The 22592-nt window shown below is 41.4% G+C and overlaps 1 protein-coding gene, 1 long non-coding RNA gene and 2 other non-coding genes across 29 annotated transcripts in view; 3 read left to right on the forward strand and 1 right to left on the reverse strand.

The window, feature by feature from the left end:
- The window catches only part of CHD8 (chromodomain helicase DNA binding protein 8), a 66149-nt gene extending 47318 nt beyond the window's left edge, over positions 1-18831 (forward strand). For 10 of the 25 annotated variants that reach the window (XM_071214026.1, XM_058293752.2, XM_058293761.2 and 7 more), the window contains 25 exons: positions 279-455; positions 1793-1936; positions 2189-2444; positions 2977-3187; positions 3435-3630; positions 4146-4313; positions 4516-4695; positions 4844-4954; positions 5315-5511; positions 5735-5934; positions 6015-6195; positions 6280-6369; positions 6646-6749; positions 8191-8320; positions 9439-9514; positions 10003-10057; positions 10239-10446; positions 10906-11114; positions 11209-11928; positions 12134-12285; positions 12599-12901; positions 14147-14260; positions 14454-14633; positions 15028-15144; positions 17845-18831. In XM_071214026.1, the coding sequence (XP_071070127.1) occupies positions 279-455; positions 1793-1936; positions 2189-2444; positions 2977-3187; positions 3435-3630; positions 4146-4313; positions 4516-4695; positions 4844-4954; positions 5315-5511; positions 5735-5934; positions 6015-6195; positions 6280-6369; positions 6646-6749; positions 8191-8320; positions 9439-9514; positions 10003-10057; positions 10239-10446; positions 10906-11114; positions 11209-11928; positions 12134-12285; positions 12599-12901; positions 14147-14260; positions 14454-14633; positions 15028-15144; positions 17845-18411 (5046 nt within the window). In that variant the 3' untranslated portion in view covers positions 18412-18831. The remainder of the gene's footprint in view (positions 1-278; positions 456-1792; positions 1937-2188; positions 2445-2976; positions 3188-3434; positions 3631-4145; positions 4314-4515; positions 4696-4843; positions 4955-5314; positions 5512-5734; positions 5935-6014; positions 6196-6279; positions 6370-6645; positions 6750-8190; positions 8321-9438; positions 9515-10002; positions 10058-10238; positions 10447-10905; positions 11115-11208; positions 11929-12133; positions 12286-12598; positions 12902-14146; positions 14261-14453; positions 14634-15027; positions 15145-17844) is intronic. The other 15 variants (XM_004482327.5, XM_058293762.2, XM_071214029.1 and 12 more) reach the window with 3 other exon arrangements.
- On the forward strand, positions 8782-8890 carry LOC111761589 (small nucleolar RNA U6-53/MBII-28). The gene has a single exon (XR_002794916.1). It is a non-coding gene; the product is annotated as a small nucleolar RNA U6-53/MBII-28 (small nucleolar RNA).
- LOC131277972 (uncharacterized) lies at positions 12900-19905 on the reverse strand. Of its 2 annotated transcripts, XR_009185048.1 has the most exons (4): positions 19670-19905; positions 19141-19236; positions 14487-14732; positions 12900-13501 (listed from the first exon to the last, which is right to left on the reverse strand). It is a non-coding gene; the product is annotated as an uncharacterized lncRNA (long non-coding RNA). The 2 variants fall into 2 exon arrangements; XR_011648394.1 differs by lacking the exon at positions 19141-19236.
- On the forward strand, positions 13179-13287 carry LOC111761593 (small nucleolar RNA U6-53/MBII-28). The gene has a single exon (XR_002794921.1). It is a non-coding gene; the product is annotated as a small nucleolar RNA U6-53/MBII-28 (small nucleolar RNA).
- Positions 19906-22592: the final 2687 nt, after the last annotated feature.

The raw sequence follows: 22592 nt of genomic DNA on the forward strand, positions 1-22592 counted from the left end.
GGAGGTTGGTATATAGCAAGGTCAAAATATCCAGCCCCATCTATTGAGGTCTGTTATTTTCCCAAGGAGAGAGTATGTTGAAGAAGGAATTTATCTTATATCCAGTGACTTGGCATTGTTTATCAGGAAGTTGGGTTGTAGAAGACAGTAGTGGTGTGGTTCATATTTTCTATTAAATCTGCCTGAATATCGAAAAGAGAATGAGTAATTCAGAAGAGCTCCTCATTCAGGTTCATTTTAGGCCTTTTCTGACTTTCTCCCTTCTCCCTTCATCTTAGGGACGCCTCATCCCAGGTGCATACAAGTTTGATGCCCTGATCACCACTTTTGAGATGATTTTGTCAGACTGTCCCGAGCTTCGTGAGATTGAATGGCGCTGTGTCATCATTGATGAGGCCCATCGACTGAAGAACCGTAATTGCAAGCTGCTTGATAGTCTCAAGCACATGGACCTGGTGAGTTCCCCTCACTTTTTTGGGGGAAAAAAACTGGAATTAAAATAACTATAATTCCCTTTGGAGTTAAAAATAACCCTAATTTTAGCAAAGAAGGAAAAAGGATCAGAATCTTTCCTATTGTATGGAGGGTATAGCCTATGGGATTGGTAACCTGAAAATCATATAAATGTTAGAATTGGAAGTTCAGTGGTTTTCAACCAGGTGGAGAGGTGGGGTTGTATTAACTGATTACTGCATAACAAAATACTCTAAAGCTTAGTTGGTTAAAATAACAACCATTATTTTCCAGTAATTTGTCCAGGCTCAGCTTAACCATTTTTCTTTGTTGTTGTTTTTTTTAAGATTTATTTATCCCCCCATTGTCTGCTCTCTCTGTCCATTTGCTATGTGTTCTTCTGTGTCTGTCTGTATTCTCATCAGGCATTACTTGGGATCTGTCTCTTTTCGTTGCGTCATCTTGCTGCATCAGCTTTCCGTGTGTGTGGCACCACTCTTGGGTGGGTTGCAGTTTTGTGTGGGCCAGCACTCCTTGCACACAGCAGCACTGTGCGTGGGCCAGCTCACCACACGAGCCAGGAGGTCCTGGGTATCAAACCCTTGGACCTCCTCTCCTATATGGTAGGCAGACACTCTTACCTGTTGACCCACATCCGCTTCCCTTAACCATTTTTCTGATTGTCTTGCCTGGGATCATTAATGGCAGAAGCAGTTGACAGTCAGTAGGTTGTTGGCTGGGGCGCTTGGGTTATCTTCCACATGACCTCTCATCTTCAGGGAGGCCAGAGCGGACTTCTTTTCATGGTAGGCTCAGGGCAGTGTTCCAAGAGGGCGAAGATAGAAGCTGCCAGGTCTCTAGAGGTATAGGGTCTGAAATTCACACAGTATCACTTCTGCTACATTCTCTTTGCCAGAGCAATTCACACGGCAAGCCCAGATTCAAAGGGTGAGACTTGATAGGAAGAGCTACAAAGAATTAATGGCCATATTTAATGCAACACAGGTACATTTCCTAGAGGGGACATACAAGGATATCTGTGGGGAGTTGCCTGAGGAGAGCTATATGTACTTAGAGAAAATCATTTTGAATTATTATTATTTTATTTGCTTATAATTATTTAAGTTATTCCAATATTTTAAATAATATCAAAGGGTTTTCTGAGAATGTTTTGTGTTTGTCAAAAGAGGGAGCAAGTGAAAGAGAAATTAAAGTGGTAATCTGGTCCAGTCCCATGATTTTACAGATGAAGAAATTAAAGATTATGTATTTGATGGAAAACCCTGGAAGTCCTTTGTATTTTTGAACTTCACCACTCTTACATTTTCTCTATTTCTAGGAACATAAAGTATTACTCACAGGAACACCATTGCAAAACACTGTGGAGGAACTGTTTAGCTTGCTTCATTTCTTAGAACCTTCACAGTTTCCTTCAGAATCAGAGTTCCTCAAGGACTTCGGAGATCTCAAGACAGAGGAACAGGTAGGAAGTCTGATGAGGTACTAACCCAAGACAGAAAAGGTAGTTTGTACCAAGCAAGCATATCTATCACCATAAGCCTCAGGCCTCTTTCTGACCTCCCTTATAACCTTGTACCTACGTCATCTGTGGCAATGTCTAAAATCTACATTTCTCAGATAGTGGGAAACTTAACTTTCTTTCTTCATATTTCCATATAATATGAGAATGTTATCCCATGTTATTGATGTTTTTTTCTCTTGGTATTGGACACAGGTTCAGAAGCTACAGGCCATTCTCAAGCCAATGATGCTGAGAAGACTCAAAGAGGATGTTGAAAAAAACCTGGCACCCAAACAGGAAACTATTATTGAAGTAGAGCTGACCAATATCCAGAAGAAATACTACCGGGCTATTTTGGAGAAGAATTTCTCCTTCCTTTCCAAAGGGGCAGGTCATACCAATATGCCTAATTTGCTCAATACAATGATGGAGTTGCGCAAATGCTGCAATCACCCATATCTCATCAATGGTGAGGGAATTCCTGGAAAGTGCCTAAATTTATGTATTATCTGTGTTTACTTTCAGATATATTCCTCAGGAATGATGGATGCAATGACTGATACAGCCTAAAAGGGGGATGGATTTTCCTTTTAGAAAAATTCTTGGTTAGAATGTCCTTCATATCTTTCAACCCCCTTGATCTTGCATAATCTCCAGGCCATTCTGTTTTCTGAATAAATTTCCTTACTTAAACTCCATTTTGCTGTTTCTTTTTTAGCTGCAGGTAGGATGGTAATGGTGGTTGTGTGTTTCCGCCTAGTCTTTTTCTGCATATTTACATAATTTTTACCCAATTGTAATCCTAGGACTTCTTTACATGGTATATTTTGGATAACCAAAGATAATTTAGGATTTCTTGGTACTGAAATTCTGCTTTTGAGAAATGTTGATCTCAAGTCAGATTACTTTTTTTCCTGGGCTTCCTTATGTCAGTCAACTAAGCTACAACCTAATTATGTTTCTTATGATCTCAACATCAGGCTTGATTTTTCTCTTGGTAGGTGCAGAAGAAAAAATCCTAACAGAATTTCGGGAAGCTTGTCATATTATACCTCATGACTTCCACCTGCAAGCCATGGTTCGTTCCGCTGGCAAATTGGTCCTTATTGACAAGTTACTTCCAAAACTTAAAGCTGGTGGCCATAAAGTTCTGATCTTCTCCCAGATGGTACGCTGCCTAGATATCCTAGAGGATTATCTAATCCAAAGGAGGTGAGAAAAAAGTCATCCCTAGCTTTGTGGTTACTGCATCCTCATAAAGTTACAAAGGGTAGGAGGTTTAATTAGAGTTAACTTGAGCCCAGGGTTGATAAAGTATCTAAGACTCTCATGGTCACTCTTAAAATAACGGTTTTTGACTAACTGATGACGTAAAGGTACTGATATTCATCTTAGCCTGCTTTTTAGGTCTGTTCCTCTTCTTAGTCACTTGAATTTCTCTTCTGTGATTCCCATACAGGTACTTATATGAGCGTATTGACGGGCGAGTTAGAGGCAACCTTCGGCAGGCTGCTATTGACCGCTTCAGCAAACCTGACTCAGACCGCTTTGTGTTCTTGCTCTGTACCCGGGCTGGTGGACTTGGTATTAATCTTACAGCTGCTGATACCTGCATCATCTTTGATTCAGACTGGAATCCACAAAATGATCTGCAGGTAAAGGAAACCATTGTCTCAGGGGCTACCTACCTAACCTGAAAAGTTTTTCAACGGATAAGGATGTCTTAGAAAGACTTGTCTTTCAGAAAATATAGAATTGTTTTTCTTAGTGACAGGTTGCAGTCTAGATGAGAGGTTGGCAAAATTTTTCTGTGAAGGACTAGGTAGTAAATATTTTAGACTTTGTAAGCCATACAGTGTCTGTTGTAGCTGCTCAACAATATTCTTATAGCAGGAAAACAGCCTTAGATAGTATGTGAACCAGTGAGTGTGGCTGCATTCCAAAAACACTTTTATCTGCAGAAATGGTGGCCACATAGACTATAGTTGGCTGACCTCTGTTCTAGATCATGGGGCAAAAATTTCACCTTGAAAGTGACTTTTGGTTTTGAGTTGATCTCATGGCTGCTTTATAGATGTGAAAAAAGTCATGAATTGGTATTTTCTATTTTCTACCCCCCTAATTTTATATTTTCTCTCCCTTTCCCTTTCCTTTTTTTTTTTTAAACTAGGCCCAGGCACGGTGTCATCGAATTGGGCAGAGCAAAGCTGTGAAGGTGTACCGTCTCATCACTCGTAATTCCTATGAGAGAGAGATGTTTGATAAAGCTAGCCTCAAGCTGGGATTAGATAAAGCTGTGCTTCAGTCCATGAGTGGTAGGGATGGCAACATTACTGGAGTAAGTCTTTTTGGTCTATAATAGATAACTTTTGTAATACAGCAAAATGATAGAGCAAAACAAAAGCTATTTTTGCAGAGGAATCTACCTTGTTTGGATTCTCAGTTACTATTTCTTAAAGTATAATAGCTAAAGTATTACGGTGTAGTGAGTTATTATTCTCTTGGTAGTCTTATCATGTTTCTGTTGGTTTTTGCAACAGATCCAACAGTTCTCCAAGAAGGAGATTGAAGATCTCTTAAGAAAAGGAGCATATGCAGCCATAATGGAGGAAGATGATGAGGGCTCCAAGTTTTGTGAAGAGGACATTGACCAGATCTTGTTAAGACGAACCACCACTATCACCATCGAGTCTGAAGGAAAAGGTTCTACCTTTGCCAAAGTATGTTCTATCTGTGCCAGAAGCTAGAAATGCAGTGATAGAGGAATCTCTAGACTTTAAATGTATTTTCAAAATGTAGTTGATAGTTTCCCATTGCTCAAAAAAAAGTGTGATAGTCAACTCTATTCTGTGCCTTTGTTCTTAATAGGCAAGCTTTGTTGCTTCAGAAAACAGGACAGATATTTCTCTGGATGACCCCAACTTTTGGCAAAAGTGGGCCAAAAAGGCTGACCTAGACATGGATCTACTCAATAGCAAGGTGAGCTCACTCTTTCCTTTAGGTAGAAAGCATCACAAAAGACATGACTTTTAGAGTCTTCACAACTCCTCTGATTAATTCATGCTAAACTTCGGTTTATGTTAATGTATTATAGAAAAGGGTTATTGTAGAAACTTTCTACATAGGAAACCCCAGAGTATTTCTTGGATATCTGCCACTTAATTATACTTCTGTGTCTCTGAGAGTTCTTTTTCATGTCAGTTTAGGTTTATTTCCTGAAAAATCTCTTTGGATATCTAAATTTGTTATGTCCAAGACTATTTTAATCCACAGTTGCCTTCATTCTTGCCCACAAACATTTCATGAAGATAGTTACTTTTTTTTGTATTCTCTACGTAGAATAATTTGGTGATTGACACACCTAGAGTACGAAAACAGACCCGCCACTTCAGTACTCTGAAAGATGATGACCTGGTGGAATTTTCTGATTTAGAAAGTGAGGATGATGAGCGGCCACGCTCCCGCCGACATGACCGTCATCATGCATATGGGCGCACTGACTGCTTTCGGGTGGAGAAGCACCTTCTGGTATATGGGTAAGAGCCCATTTTGCAGTCAGAGGTAGTGTGTCTCCCATCATGCTAGACACCTTTTGTGCCTAACTGAAGGTTATGACCATAAAGGGGATAATGTGAATTGCGTTGGAGGGAGTTTATTCTGTTACCATGTTTTTCTAAGATCTTTCTGTCCCCCACTGTTTGGGAGGTGTGATTCTTGTGGCAGAGATAAATCACGTAATTTCCTTTACTGTTTTTCTAGCTGGGGACGGTGGCGAGATATCTTGTCTCACGGACGCTTCAAGCGACGTATGACTGAGCGAGATGTGGAGACAATTTGCCGGGCCATCCTTGTGTACTGTCTTCTACATTATCGTGGGGATGAAAATATCAAGGGCTTCATTTGGGACTTGATTAGCCCTGCTGAAAATGGCAAGACAAAAGAATTGCAGAATCATTCAGGTAATTATCATCTCATTATTTTTCATCTTTCAAGAGGTTATCTAGTCCTTTTCAGGTCCAAGGGTTTTTCTCAATCCAAGTCTTTGATGTTTCCCCTTCCCTAGGTCTATCTATCCCTGTGCCCCGTGGACGCAAGGGGAAAAAAGTAAAGTCACAAAGCACTTTTGATATCCATAAAGCAGATTGGATCCGGAAGTACAACCCTGATACTCTGTTCCAAGATGAGAGTTATAAGAAGCACTTGAAGCATCAGTGTAACAAGTAAGGATGGACTTTAGTAAATACTAAAGCATTTTCCACCTCCAAACTTGCTACATTGTTGTTGAGCCAGCTCTTCTCTTCTAGGGTGCTATTGCGGGTACGAATGTTGTACTACCTGAGGCAGGAGGTTATTGGAGACCAGGCAGAGAAGGTGTTGGGGGGAGCCATTGCCAGGTAAAGTTCTGCTATATATTAATTTATGCTCTGCCTTATTCCCGGAGAGATTGGTTTGCTTTTATCATATCTATACTATTTTTGATAAACCTGTGATTAAAATCTGTAATGACATACCTGTGATTTAATCTGATTCTTAGCCTCTAGTAAGAGAAATAGGGCAGACAACACATGAGTATTTAAGTCAGTTGAAAAAGGGAGATCTCTATAAGAATCTTTCTAGGGAGTATCATTTTAATTTCCTGCATTGCTGATCCTGCCCTCTTATACCTTTAGTGAGATTGATATATGGTTCCCAGTAGTGGATCAGCTGGAGGTTCCAACAACGTGGTGGGACAGTGAGGCTGACAAGTCCCTGCTCATTGGAGTCTTTAAGCATGGTAGGTACCTTCTCTTAGCCTGTTCCTTCCCCAATAAAGATTTATATCCACTGATGGAACATATGGCAAAATGCTCATGAGCAATAACTCAGTCATCTTATTGATCTTTTAATAAATTTATGTTCAGGTGGGAAACTAATTCTTAAATAGTCAGAGCAGAACAGTTAGTTTCTATAAATAGATGTTTTAAAAAGACCAGCTGGATAGTTAAATCCCAAGGTAGGGAACCTCCCATCTGTTCTCTAATCACTGTTACCATTCTATTTGCATTGGGGTCTAAGTTAAGTTTCCCCAAATCAAGGCAGGTAATATTTGCCCATTTTGTTAATAATAGCCATGCTTAATTTGTCTGACTGTCAGAAGTGTTCCACAAGAGTTCGCAAGGATGGATAAAAGACATGTTAAATTACACCAAAAATATATAGAGGCTGATAGGCTAAAATGTAAATCATAATGTAAAACATAAGATAACTAAAAATTTAGAAAATTGTGTAGTCTAAAATATAAACCACAATGTAAACCCAGATGTTACCTTGTTTGAAAGCTGTTGTCTCAATATCTCTACATCAGTTTCGGTAAATATAATATGAACATGTAAAAAAAAATTTGTCTGACTGTCCTGTGGCTTGCTGAAAATGTCCTTTAATTTTCTAAATACCCCATTTGTCTAAATGTTCAGCCATTAATCTGACATACGTGTGAGCAACAATGTTTGAGTGAACAAAAATAGAACAAAAAAGGGGCAAAGATTCCTTTTGCAGATTTACCAGATAACAAATCCCAGGCATCAAAAGTTTGCTTACCTTTCAACTCAGTGACTTAGTAAAGTTGAATTATCATTTCCTTTTTAAATTACTTTTCTATTCATGTCTATAAATTAAAAGTAGTGATACTTAATCCACATGTTTTTATGAGTTTAATGTGATAAGAAAAATTGAGCATTTGTAGTCTTGGATTTGCTTATGAGACAGAGTGTTAGAAGAATCCAAACATCTGGATTCATTCTTTCAGCATTCATCGTACATTCACTGAGTGCTTATTTGCTTTCAGGTGCAAGTTTCTTATCCTTTATTTGAAAATTTGTAGCACAAACCTAAATTATTTGACTATTTTGGTTTCCCCATATGTGTGCGAAGAACAATGATAGAAAGATTTACCAGTTAAATGGCTATGCAAATCTTATCATATGGTAGAGTCTTTGATTAAATTTCTGTCATCAGTCACTAGTTATGAAACTTGATGTGACTCTAAATTCCTAAGAAAATATTAAATACAGTAATATAACCCAACAGCTGTCCAAGTTAACATTTTAACTATTTTTCATATGGGCAAAGTAACCTATATAATCTAAATATTCCAGCAACATAGAAAGTAAGCATAAATCTCAGGTAGGCAAAATGAATCTCTGATTTCTTTCAACATATGGCTCTTTTATTTCTAGGCTATGAGAAATATAATACCATGAGAGCAGACCCAGCCTTATGCTTCCTGGAAAAGGCTGGTCGGCCAGATGACAAGGCCATTGCAGCAGAACATCGAGTGTTAGATAATTTCTCTGACATAGTAGAAGGGTAAGCATTGGTGTTTAGTATTCTTAAAGTTTTAAGTCTACCCTATGAAAGGTATTAGTTGCTTGTGCTAAAAGATAACATACCTTTAGCCTTGATTGAACCTGTAGGGTTTTTAATGGTGGTTATTGATTCTCATGAGTGATAAACCCTTAGCTGAGAGTGGTACCAGAAGAAAGGACTCTTAAAAACTGGCCTAAATCACATATTACTATAAGGTACAGCTAAAGATGAAAATTTATGTTACTTTCAAATGACTTGTTTGATGTACTACTGAATTTGCTTTACAGGGGTCTTCTGTACTGTCATAGTAGCTGAGAGGATAACTGGTTCTCTTGAAGGATGAAGGCCAGACAGCCCTGTCAAGCAGCTTATATAGAAGAGCTTCAGGGAATTTTAGTCTTTGTTTATCATCCCCCAATGATGCTTGACACACAAAGGCATTTACTGTGCCTGGATACATGCCCTGATGATGAGTTGCCATGCTAATACTGAGCCACCAGATAGGGCAGTGTTGCCCTGGACTGGTGCCAGTGAGTTTAACATAACTTCTCATGTGGAGACCTGAGGGGTATGTGAAATAGTTGTATTATTTTATGAATATTCACTCCTTTGCAATGGACAGATTTCTCTTTGATGATCACTGCCTTAGTTTGCTTAGTGTAGGACCCACTTATGTTCCTCAAAGGAAATTGGGTCGTGTATTCGTTACAAATCATTTGTTATGTCACCCTTCTGTTCAATAGATCATTTTAGTGAAAAATAGACAAAAATGCATGGATCATTCAAATGAAATAATAAGCAAATAGTTGGTGGAGGGGTGGTATGGGAGATGGGTTAAATCATAAAAAGGGCTATCTAGAGAAAGGACTTGCTGGTCAAAGTGCTTCATTTCAAATTCAAGCTCTTTAGAGTGGCACTTTAGAGTTTTCTTGAGTTCTTTGTTCTATTGAATGTTGTATCTAACTGACCCAAACTTAGCATCTGGCTTGGCCTTCCTGCAAACATGAAAGAAAAGGCTTTTGTATGCAGAATGATATGTTTGGCTAGGTCTTCATCCTAGGTTCCTCTTAGTGATAGATAATATATAAACATTTTCTTGTACCTCTGGATAATTTTAGGGTTGATTTTGATAAGGATTGTGAAGATCCTGAATATAAACCACTCCAGGGTCCCCCAAAGGACCAAGATGATGAGGTAAGGCATTCTTATTTGAGTCTAGGTTTTCCTAATTACTGAAGCACTAAGTCTTCTCCCATTCTTTGAATCCTGAAGTATATTGATCTCTTCTTTCATTCATGATTAATTTATAATACAAAATGGAAAATAATTACCATTTGAGAATATAAAGTATTAATGCAAAGGATTGTATGCCAGCTGGGGGAGATCAGGGATGGCTTTCTGGAAGACATGGGACACAAGCTTGATCTTGAAGGATAATACCTGATCTTAAAGGATAATTCCATTATCTTCAAGCCATTAATAAGAACTGACCTTTTAGACTTTACTTTTTTATTCTTTTCTTAGTTGCTTGCTTCCAAATCTTGTGAGGGTTCCTTTCATTGGACATTTTTCTTGATCCCTTGGTGCCATAGAAGGACACAACACAAGAAAAGTGATTTCAGTGTGACAACTTCCCCCCTTTCCCTCCCCCTCCATCCTGTGGGGTGGATCTCCTTCTCTAGGGTGATCCCTTGATGATGATGGATGAGGAGATCTCAGTGATTGATGGAGATGAAGGTAAACTTCTTGGTCAATTAGTACAATTTTTTGTGGTGTGGTGGTGGGGTTGGAGAATTACTGACTGAATTCTCCCCTATCCTGGGGTTTCTAAGAACTTCGCTTTTGGTGGGTTGAAATACCAGTATCATCCCTACTACTCTTTCTGTATTACCTGTTCATTCTACTGTGCTTCCCACAGCCCAGGTGACCCAACAGCCAGGCCATCTATTCTGGCCTCCAGGCTCTGCTCTGACTGCTAGGCTTCGGCGTCTGGTAACAGCTTATCAACGCAGCTATAAGAGAGAACAGATGAAGATAGAGGCTGCAGAACGTGGGGACCGGCGGCGGCGGCGTTGTGAGGCAGCCTTTAAGCTAAAAGAAATTGCACGGCGGGAGAAACAGCAACGGTAAAATGTGGCTGGGAATTTGGGCTGAGTTGTATAAGCATGTTTTTTCAGCTATGGGCCCTACATTGAAAAATACCTTAGGAAGGATTTATTTAGAATTTGCTTCAGAGAGGCCATCTTTTTGCCTTGAATTGTTACACCTCTAGGACTTAAAATCTCATTGTGTGCATTACTATAACTCTGAAGTACATCTCCTGTGTAGCCATTCACATTGAGTTATTTGCTTGCATCATTCCTCCCCTCCTCAGCTTGCTAGTTCTGCATGTGATATAGTACCACATATTGCCTCTTCCGTTGTTTCCTGGGCTGCTTTTTTTTTCATTTTTGGTTTTTGTCTCTACTTTTTAATTTTTGTCATACTTGGGTTGTGTGTTTTTAGGTATTCTAAGCCAAACTAAGAAGTAAACAGTTTTTATGCGTTTCCTGATCACTGTTCCCATATTTTCCATCCCTTGGTAGATGGACAAGGCGTGAACAAACTGATTTCTATCGAGTAGTGTCTACTTTTGGAGTGGAGTATGACCCTGACACTATGCAGTTCCATTGGGATCGCTTCCGCACTTTTGCCCGACTAGACAAAAAAACAGATGAAAGCCTTACCAAGTACTTCCATGGTTTTGTGGCCATGTGCCGCCAGGTGTGCCGCCTACCCCCAGCAGCTGGAGATGGTAAGAGAGACATGGAGAGACTTGGGTGAGTAGGTAGATGACAATAGAACAACTCTTAGTTCATTTCTCCTTTCACCCCTATCTCTTCTTGCAGAACCCCCAGACCCAAATCTGTTCATTGAGCCCATCACTGAGGAGAGGGCCTCACGGACTCTCTACCGTATTGAATTGCTACGGCGTTTACGAGAACAAGTTTTATGCCACCCGCTTTTGGAAGATCGGCTGGCATTGTGTCAGCCCCCGGGCCCAGAATTGCCAAAATGGTGGGAGCACGTTCGGCATGATGGGGAACTTCTACGAGGGGCAGCCCGCCATGGGGTGAGCCAAACAGACTGCAACATCATGCAGGACCCAGATTTTTCTTTTCTGGCTGCCCGTATGAATTATATGCAGAACCATCAGGCAGGAGCACCAGCTCCATCCCTGTCACGCTGCTCTACTCCACTGCTACACCAGCAGTATACCTCTCACACTGCCTCACCACTGTCCCTGCGCCCAGATGCTCCTGTTGAAAAGCCACCCGAGGAGACAGCTGTCCAGGTTCCCAGTCTGGAATGTCTGACCTTAAAGTTAGAGCATGAGGTGGTAACCAGGAGCCGACCAACCCCACAAGACTATGAGATGCGAGTTGCCCCCTCTGATACTACCCCTTTGGTTTCCCGGAGTGTTCCACCAGTCAAACTAGAGGATGAGGACGATTCAGACTCTGAACTGGACTTGAGCAAGCTGTCACCATCATCCTCTTCTTCCTCATCCTCATCCAGTTCCAGCTCCAGCACTGATGAGAGTGAGGACGAGAAAGAAGAGAAGCTAAGTGAGTGCATGTGACAGGCTATTTGCCTTCTTCCCTATTTTCCTTCTTTGCTCTTTCCCTTTTCTAAATGCATCCTGTGTGAGACGCAGATTTTGATTCGATATAGTTGTCAAAAGATATCTTTTATTCTTAGGGCCTTCACTCATGGCCCATATAATAACAGTCCTATATAACTTTATTCTGTTATCTTTGCCATGATCTCCAGCTTCTGACCGGTCCCACTCAAAGCTCTATGATGAAGAAAGTCTCCTATCCCTCACAATGTCCCAAGATGGATTCCCAAATGAAGATGGAGAACAAATGACCCCTGAGCTTCTGCTGCTTCAGGAGAGACAAAGAGCTTCTGAGTGGCCCAAGGTAACAGCCTCATTCCTGGACATGTAGAGTCTAGAAGTAAAGGCTAGCATTATATATAAGAAACAAGTAACAAATGGTTCTAGGTTTCTTTATTAATTGTGTTTAGTGCTACATGATTTTTCGTGGAACTCTTTCCATTGGACTTAACAGGAATCTGATAGTTTTACCTCCTTCCTTTCTGCCTTAGAGCATGAAGTGGTGGCCAGCCTGCTCTTTTATCCATCCTGGTAATAACAGCATTATTGTTTGTCACAGGATGATATTATCTGTACTCAGGCTCTAAAACCAGTATTGATTTCTTTTTCCCAATCAGGATCGTGTCCTGATAAACCGTATTGACCTCGTCTGCCAGGCTGTACTCTCAGGGAAGTGGCCTTCTAGCCGCCGGAGTCAGGAAATGGTAACGGGAGGAATCTTGGGGCCAGGAAACCACTTGTTAGACAGTCCCTTATTGACCCCAGGAGAATTCGGTGACTCGCCAGTCCCCACGCCCCGAAGCAGCAGTGCAGCTTCCATGGCAGAGGATGAAGTGTCAGCAGTCAGCACAGCAGCAGCCCAGTTCACCAAACTTCGCCGAGGCATGGATGAGAAGGAGTTTACAGTTCAGATCAAAGATGTAAGTTCATCATTTTGGCCTTGCAAAGGGGGAAGGAAGCTGTGGTCCTTGTTAACTAGTTTTACTAACAGATTACTGAACCCATTTGGTTAGCTAACTTGAAAAAATGAGAGGGGTAAAAATGTTAGAATTCACAAAGATCAGTTTAGGGAAAGTCATTCAAGTAAGGAGAGGGATCTTATATCACCTAAGGACTATATGAAAAGGTATTTTTCAAAGAAAATGTAGTTGACTAAAGGATCCTTTCGGGTGACTCATTTCTAGATCTAAGCCCGTGCCCCTGTGATGAATTGCCATGCTAATACTGAGACACCAGGTAGGGAGTATTACCCTGCATTGGGTGTTGTTGAGATAAACTCTTCTTCTGTTAAAACTACCTGAGGGGCACAAGATCAAGAAATGAAATCTGGGTGCAGATGTAGCGCAGGTGGTTGAGTGCCTGCTTCCTATGTATGAGGTCCCGGGTTCAATCACCAGTACCTCTTAAAAATAAGCAAGCAAACAAATGAAAAAACCGACTCAGGGGAGCTGGTATAACTCCGTGATTGAGCACCGGCTTCTCACATGCAGGGTCCCGGGTTCAATCTCCAGGCCTGGTACCTTAAAAAAACAAAACAAAAGATAAAATATTTCTAAGGAAAAATATGTGTTTTTATATTTCCAATCCCTTCCCTTTAGTTAGATGGTCTGTGTTCTCACAATCTTTCAGCCAGAGGGTGACCTTAAGCTCAGGTTCCCCAAGGCTTAAACCTTATTAATTTACTTAGGATTTATTTATTTATCGCCCCTTCCTTGTTGTTTACTCATCTTCTCTTTTAGGAGGCACCAGGAACCGAACCTGGGACCTCCCACGTGGGGGAGAGGTGCTCAATCACTTGAACCACCTCGGCTCCCTGGTTTGGTGTGTCTCTCATTGTCTTTCCTCTTTGTGTCTCGTTGCCTCAGCTCACCATGCCTGTCCATTGCGCCACCTCGCCTTCTCCAGGAGGCCCTGGAAATCGAACCCAGGACCTTCCGTGTGGTGGGCAGGTTCTCAGTCACTTGAGCCATGTCTACTTTCCAAACTTTACTTTAAAAACATGTGCCAAGGTAACTGATGTGGCTCAGTGGTTGAGTGCTGGCTTCCCACATATGAGGTCCCAGGTTCAATCCCCAGTCCCAGTACTTAGAAAAAATAATAAATTAAATAAATAAAAAAAATATATGTGCCATATGATATCTTGGGTGGGTGGGGTGTCTTTGTAGGAGGAAGGTTTGAAGTTAACATTCCAAAAGCACAAGTTGATGGCTAATGGAGTAGTGGGAGATGGACATCCACTGTTTAATAAGAAGAAGGGGAACAGAAAGAAGCTAGTGGAGGTGAGTGGTAGAGAAATTCTTATTAAATGATTAGATATGATCTTTTAATTCTCAGTAATTGATGACAACAGTTGGGATTGAGGGACTGGAAGATTATATAGAGTTATTTTATGACTGTCATTGGCTCTGCTCCCCCTTCCTTCCTGTCCCAAAGAAGAGTATGTGCTCATGGGGGTGGATTCTGGGTTTGCAGCTGGAGGTGGAATGCATGGAAGAGCCTAATCACCTTGATGTGGACCTGGAGACCCGGATCCCTGTCATCAATAAGGTGGATGGTACTTTGCTGGTGGGTGAGGATGCCCCTCGCCGGGCTGAACTGGAGATGTGGTTACAGGGTCATCCAGAGTTCGCTGTTGATCCCCGATTTCTAGCGGTGAGTGGCAGTTCCATCCAGCAGAATTTAAAGTCATTCCCTTCACATTTAAGTTGTATGAGGGAAAGAGCATGCCATATTATGTCATTGGTTCTGCATCTGCAAAATAACAGTAATAGTACCCATTCTTCTACCTCACAGAGTTGTGAGGATCAAGATAAAGATAAAATAATGTTAAAGTACTTTTGAAGTAAAAACATAGTTATTTGCTAGTATATAAACCAACTCTTTTTTCTTTTTTTGAGCTACTCTTGATGGCAGTTTTCCATTAGGACTAATCCTTTAATCCTTTATTTTCCATGCAATAAGCATTTAATGTCAAAAGACACAGTACCTTAATAATTATGCCATAGATTTTTATTCCTTTAGTATGACTGAAACTTTTCTTTTGCAGTATATGGAGGATCGCAGAAAACAGAAGTGGCAGAGATGTAAAAAAAACAATAAGGCAGAATTGAATTGTTTGGGAATGGAACCAATACAGGCAGCTAACTCTAGGAATGGAAAAAAGGTGAGAGAGACTGAGGAATTGCCACTTTATTTCCATGCTAAATGCAATATTTCAAGCCTTTTCAGTGTAGATCATAGCTGGAAATTAATGTTATGTATCTTTTCTGCACTATATGTTTCTGAGTGCAATTATCATCAACTCAGATAAGGAAACCAGGGTATTATCATTGGTGTTCTTTAGCCCTGTGGTATCTTTGTCTCTAGAAGAGCATAAAATTCTTAAAACTAACTTTAGTACATTTATTTGAAGCATATTAAAAAATAAGAATTAGCAAGAGGAATTGGAAAGAACATTCAGAACCTTATCCTGATCTTCTACTGAATAAGCTATTGCTGACAAATTCTTTAACCTCTCAATTTCCACATCCTTAAAAAGAGAGTTTTGGAGCAGATACTCCTTTTTTTTTTTTTAATTTCTCTCCCCTTCCCCCACCCCTGTTGTTGTGTGTTCTTCTGTGTCCACTTGTATTCTCGGCAGCATTGGGAATCCGTGTCTCTCTTTGGTTGCGTCATCTTGCTGTATCAGCTCTCCATGTGTGCGGTGCCACTCCTGGGCGGGCTGCGTTTTCTTGTGCTGGGCGGCTCAATGCAGGGCACACTCCTGGTGCGTGGAGCTCCCCTACGCAGTGGACACCCCTGCGTGGCACAGCACTCCTTGCGTGTGGTAGCGCCGCGCATGGGCCAGCTCACCATATGGTCCAGGAGGCCCTGGGTTTGCACCCTGGACCTCCCATATAGTAGGCAGATGCTCTATCAATTGAGCCACATCCACTTCCCCAGATACTCTCAAAGTTTTGGTTCCCTATATGTTTTAGAAATAATTAAGGCTCTACCAAAGAAAACAGACATAGGGTTTTCCAACGTATAAGAAATTGAGAATCATTAATAATATGCCAGTAATGGAAAAAAGGATGGGAAACCATGTTTTACAATTTATAACATTTTTTATCGTTATATTATTCCATTATTTCTAAATGTATTTATCCTTTTAGCTTGGCTGTAGCCTTTTGGTGGATTAAGTACTTGTAGTTTCTTCTTTTTCTCCAAAAATATAATTGTGGAACTGTCTTTTGACTTGTTTCCCTTACTTTGTGCAATAGTTATATTTTTGGTTTGAGTAAAAAAGTCACTTAAAATCAATTAGCAGTTCTGTATACTTATTATAATCATTTCCCATTTGATCTTTTCTATAAATTTTTTAAGATTTATTTTTCTTTCTTTCCCCTCTCCCCCCTTTGCCTGCTCTTTACATCCATTTGCTTTGTGTTCTTCTGTGTCCACCTGCATTCTTGTCTGCGACACTGGGAATCTGTGCCTCTTTTTGTTGCATCATCTTGCATTAGTTCTCCGTGTGTGTGGCGCCACTCCTAGGCAGGCTGCGCTTTTTTTCGCATGGGGCAGCTCTCCTTGAGGGTTGCATTCCTTGCACGTGGAGCTCCCCTATGTGGGGGGACACTCCTGTTGTGGCAGGGCACTCCTTTCGTGCATCAGCACTGCATATGGGCTAGCTCACCACACGGGCCAGGGGACCCTGGGTTTGAACCCTGGACCTCCTATGTGGTAGGCAGACCCTCTTTCAGTTGAGCCAAATCCGCTTCCCTCTATAAATGTTAATATATCCATGTTTTAACTATGCCATATATCCTTTTAAAAATTAAGTTTCAAATAAACCATATCTTTTGCATTTAACAAATTCCAAGGAGAACATTATCTTGCACATAATATACTTATCTGTGAGGTGTATTTATGAAGCTCATTCAGTTTTATGCTGTGGGTTTCACATAGTGTTACCATGGAAAATTTTTTAAATGTTCTATGCCTCCAAGGGAACAGTGTAATAAGAAGGGTTAATACGGTTAAAACCGATGGCTAAAAGAGTGGTGCCAATAGAAGTATTTAAAAGTTTATGCAAGCCAAAAATGTGTATTTCTATTTTAGGTGTTCTGCTTAGATTGAGAATAGAATCTGGAGACACATTTACCAATTGTCTGAATTTAATGCCAGTTTACGCAGTACTGAGCTTAAGCCGATAGCAAAGAAGAGGCACCAAAAATAACTGTTTTAGCTTTAATGAACTTAGTTAGAATTTGCCTTTAGAACCTCTAGAAGAAGCCGTTTAAAATTCAGCAAATATATAAGTTTTTATCAATGGGAAAAATTCATATTTTATATTAAATTTGGTGAGGAGCTATGCACAGTCTTTTTGGTGTTCTATCAGAAGTCTTAATCAGATTTGCCCTGAATTTATCCTTCTCTGATATGATAAAGGAAAAAACATTGTAAATGTTAATATCATTGTGCTGCAGTTCACATGGTAAGAAAATGTGAACAACATGCCATCATTGTACTGATCCATTCGCCAGCTTTCCCAGACCCCTTATTAACAAAAGTAAACATTGGTGAGATGGTTGGTTGGAGTAAAGGTACAATGTAGTCATGGAAAAAAGTGAAAATTCCTAGTTCACAAAAGTATCAGTATCAAATCCTTGATCTTAGCTTCAGCACCAAAATGCTTCGGTTACCTTAATCCAGCATTTCCTTTTCCCTATTACTACCATCAAGCCTGGTCTGACTGTACTTGTTTTGTCCCTCCTAAAAAAAACCTCAGTGAAAGATCATATGCAAGCTAGAACTCTTGACTTCTGTTTTCCTTTCTTTACCCCCTTTCTTTTTATTATTCTCCTCTTTTCTCTCTTCCCAGGGTCACCACGCTGAAACTGTATTCAATCGGGTCTTGCCAGGGCCTATTGCACCAGAGAGCAGCAAGAAACGGGCCCGTAGGATGCGACCAGACCTTTCTAAGATGATGGCCCTGATGCAGGGTGGAGGCACTGGGTCCCTGTCTCTGCATAACACCTTCCAACACAGCAGTAGTAGCCTGCAGTCTGTGTCATCTCTGGGTCACAGCAGTGCCACTTCTGCATCTTTGCCTTTTATGCCCTTTGTGATGGGTGGTGCAGCATCATCCCCTCATGTAGACTCCAGCACCATGCTTCATCACCACCACCACCACCACCCTCACCCCCACCATCACCACCATCACCATCCAGGCCTGAGAGCCATGGGCTATCCTTCACCAGCGACTACCACCTCGGGCACTGCTTTGCGGTTGCCACCACTGCAACCTGAGGAGGAAGATGACGATGAGGATGAGGAAGATGATGATGATTTATCTCAGGGCTATGATAGCTCAGAAAGGGACTTCTCACTCATTGATGATCCTATGATGCCAGCCAACTCAGACTCCAGTGAAGATGCTGATGACTGAAGCCACAGCATGGTCCCCATTGCTTGGGTGGCTGCTGTACTTCCATTTACTCTGGCCCTTGGACTATGGAAAAGTGGGAGGGACCGGGGAGATGTGGGGAAACCGAGGACTCCAGGAGGTGGAAAAGAAAAACAAAAACAAAAAACCTTGTACCTGATTGCTCCCAAGTTTGAGAGGATTGGGTGGGCAGGGGAACTTCTAAAATAATACATGACCACTTCCTCATTTCTGGGGAAGGAATGGAGACTAGAGCTGCTGGTGCACTCACCCCTCCCTAGACACCTCTATTAACCACAGACTATGTAGCGCTGGCCCTAGCCTCTGGCAGAGCCTGTTCCTGACCGAACTGTGGATACAGCTGGAGGGTCAGGAACTGTTACCTTCCTTCCCCTTGGCATTAATAAATTTAAGTTAATCCTTTTCCACTCTTCCCTTGTTTTTGCTCACACCCAATATAAGTTGGTGGCTGATTCCAGCACCACTTTCCCAAAGTTCCTGATGTCACCTTGGATAGGCCTGTCAATTCTGTATTCCTTTAAAGGGTATATATACAAATATAGTACATACATCTTGCTAAAGGCAAGGGAATGATTGAAGGTAAATTGTAGGCAAAAATATTGTTCCTGAATCACTCTTAAAAATTCTTCAGAGAAAAAAAAATAAAATAATAAAAAAAAATTTTTTTTAAGTTCTTAAAAGAGACAAGGAAATCTTTCAAGAACTACATACCTTTTGTTTCTGATTAATTGAAATAATGGTGCTTTCGGGGGAGCCAATGGTGTCACTTTTCATGAATTCCAGCAAGACTGTCTGACTAGAAAGACACTATCAAAAGAGAGGGGGAGTAGTGGGAAAGAACAGGTAAAAATTTTTGGAGTCCCTCTAGCTGTTACCCACAGTCCTCCCCCTTGCCATCCCAGCGCTCAGATGAAGCCTGGGCACTTTATTTTCGTTTCCTCTATAATTTAGATCGTAGTTTCACAGGAGGGCGGGCTTGTCTTTCTAGTTTGATCGCTGTGTCCCCGTGTGGAGTCCCTGACCCATCGTCATTGCTCCGAAGATCCTTCCAAGCCCCGAGGCAGCAGACTTTTGCTTCCCCACCATTCCTAGGAGAGGAGCGTACCCGTTTACGGTGAAATCTTTCGCCTCCACCCCACGCTAGATTCCGCTCTTTTCCCCCTTTTTACCGATCGGGTGGGGTTACTACGCTCGCGCGCAGCAGCTAGTGTGTGGCAGAGAAAGCACCTAAGCCTTTCACCTTTGCATCTCCAAGCTCCAGGAAAACGCCGCCAGGCTAAGGGCGGGGACAGGGCATCACGTGATGGCGTAACGCGTGTACGGCTGAGTTGACAAGAAATCCCCGCGAAAACCTGCACTTACTGCGTTGCACACTTTGTTGATTTCCTCACTCCCTTACTTTCTATCCTGCCTCCGAAACTCCGGAGGGAGGATTTTAAAAAACAAAATTCCAAACGCTGCGGTAACCCGGAAGCGGAAAGGCCTCTTTGAGGTCGATACTTCCGGGTCACTGGGGGAGTGTGGGATTCCGGGGCCGAGAGCGGGTGGCGGAGCCGGGACCTCGCGTGATTCTCCGAACCGAGGAGGAGCGGCGTGTGGGGTTATGGCTGTGACTCTGGACAAGGACGCTTATTACCGGCGAGTGAAGAGACTGTACAGCAATTGGCGGGTAAGAAAGATGCCACAATTTTCCCTTGGAAGCCCCCCTCCGCCATCCCATAATAACCCTGTTTCTCGGCGCCCTTTTCTCCCTTTGCGTCTGGATTTCCCGGGTTTAGTGTCGCGCCCTAATCATTCGTTGCTCCCTAATCGTTCACCGCAGGCGGCCACAAGTGCTGCCCCGTAACGGGGACTCCCCCGTGATCGCCCTGCCCTGCAGCCACCATCGCCTTCCCCGCACGCCGGCCCTAGTCATGCACAGCAACCACTTCTCGCAGTACATTGCCGCCCTAGAAGAGGCATCATGCTTGCTTTCCACTCGGTGATCACGTCCTGCTACCCACTCCTGCAGTGTTTTCACACACCCACGCACTCGTGCTTCCCTCCCAGAACCACCGTATTTCTCCCCAGGTCCCGCCAGAATTACAACCATCTTCTTAAAGGAGGGTTGGAGGGGCAAGGAAGATGTGAATCGGGCCGTTCGCGTTTATCGTTTGCCGGGCTTTTACTAAAATATGACAACGGAAAATGCTGCTTACGTGCCACTGCCTCATGTTCTGGGCCCTGCCATGGGCCCTGCCATGGGTAACTTGGTCCTAACGCTGAAAGCTGCAGACATTAATACGAAAAACTGTGTGATGCCTAAAACCTCATTGGTTTTCCTTCTTGCTTAAAGTATTTGGAGCACGTGTTCAGAAAAAGCTATTGCAGTTCCCAGTTTTACACATCGGACTATTTTGCTGATTTTGAAAATGTCTACAGTTCAAATTAATTTTGCTGTCGTAATTGATCTATTAAACGTTTGGTTGCATCCATGCTGCAGCCCTAGCTGTCTAGATTAAGTCTGGCCTCTTTGACCCTGTCATCTAAAGAAATAACAAGACTTTTTTACAATCTTGAGAAAGTTCCTGACAAATAACAATGCTCATTTCAACATTGCGAATTACCTTTCAAATTGATCATATACTGGGAACCAAGTTATTAAAATTTTATTTCCTTGTCACTCATTTTAAACGTGCCTGTTTATATTTCATCTTTTTTAGGCTAAATGCATTAGATAATTGACAATCCAGATGGATTCTCCATTCATTTTGTGAAAAGCAAAAATAAACTTTGCTAGACAAATGCTGAACATAAATGTTGTTTTTAAATTTTTTTGTTAGTAAATTTATACTAAAGGTTTTCACAGCCTCTCTTACTGTCACATACTTATATTTGAACATTGTCTATGTTAGAAAACTTTTTTAAAAAGTTTACTTCTTTTCTAAAGATAAATAAGTATAAACGTGCTGGTAATATTCAGGAGCCCTCTCTGCCACTCATAGACCCCTAAATTGCACACCTTTGATGTGGAACTTGTTTCTAGTTCCAGTCATTCTGAGTTTATTTTATCAAATTTTTCTTCATCCTCTCTAAACCATTCGTGAAAACTGAGGTTAAATTAATTTAGAGCTCAAAGTTTCCCTGTGTGATAGGTAAATGTAGGAAAAGTGAAGCCTGATATTGACAGACATAATATCAGATGATCTCTCTAAATCCAAAAACGTTATGTTACTGGCTTTCTCACCCCCATTTTTCCTTTGTCAGGAATCATTAGGATTCCTCTTGGCCCTCTTATTTAACTTAACTTGGAGGAATATTAGTTAACATAAGATACTGATACTTTCAATAGAACACAACTTTATGTAAAATTGTACCAGCTACCAAAAATTTTAGCCAATTATTATCAAAATCTTATTTGACTAGACTGTCTGCTTCTTTATAACTGCAAATTTTAATAAATATGCCCAGAACCCCATGTAGAATTTCTTTCTGTATGCAGTCTTTTCCAGGGTGTAGTGCTCTTATTTTAATCTGCTTCAGCAAAGATCATGGCTTTCTAGTGGTAAATTCTGGTTGCTTATCCTCCACGTAGTGGCAAGTAGTGGAAAATATGATCACATTCTATACTCCCCCCCTTACACCTTTTCCTTTTTAAATAAGAAAACATTTAAAAAATAAAAAAATAACTTGAAGCTAATTGTGTAAGTCCTAAGCCTTGTGCTATCAGTTCACGTCTTCAAAGAATTCTGTTATGACAAGAAGTTTACTGGTTTGTGCTCCACATCTAGTTTTTTAGTTTTAAAGACCCTTGATGGAGGCGTCTTTGGGACATGGAGCTGCCCTGGATGGTGCTTCAGAGGCAATCACCGGACATTGTAAATCCTCACAGGGCCCACTGGATGGAATGGAGGAGAGTATGGGCCATGATGTGGACCATTGACTATGAGGTGCAGTGGTGCCCAAAGATGTACTTACCAAATCCAATGGATGTGTCATGATGATGGGAACGAGTGTTGCTGGGGGGGGGGGGAGAGGAGGGGTGGGGGGGTGGGGTTGAATGGGACCTTACATATATATTTTTAATGTAATATTATTACAAAATCAATTAAAAAAATAAATAAAGACCCTTGAACATAAACCTTTCAGAACTAAATGGTTGTTCCTGGTAGCTTCAACTCTTC

This window comes from Dasypus novemcinctus, chromosome 3 (assembly GCF_030445035.2).
Source record: "Dasypus novemcinctus isolate mDasNov1 chromosome 3, mDasNov1.1.hap2, whole genome shotgun sequence".
NCBI lineage: Eukaryota > Metazoa > Chordata > Mammalia > Cingulata > Dasypodidae > Dasypus > Dasypus novemcinctus.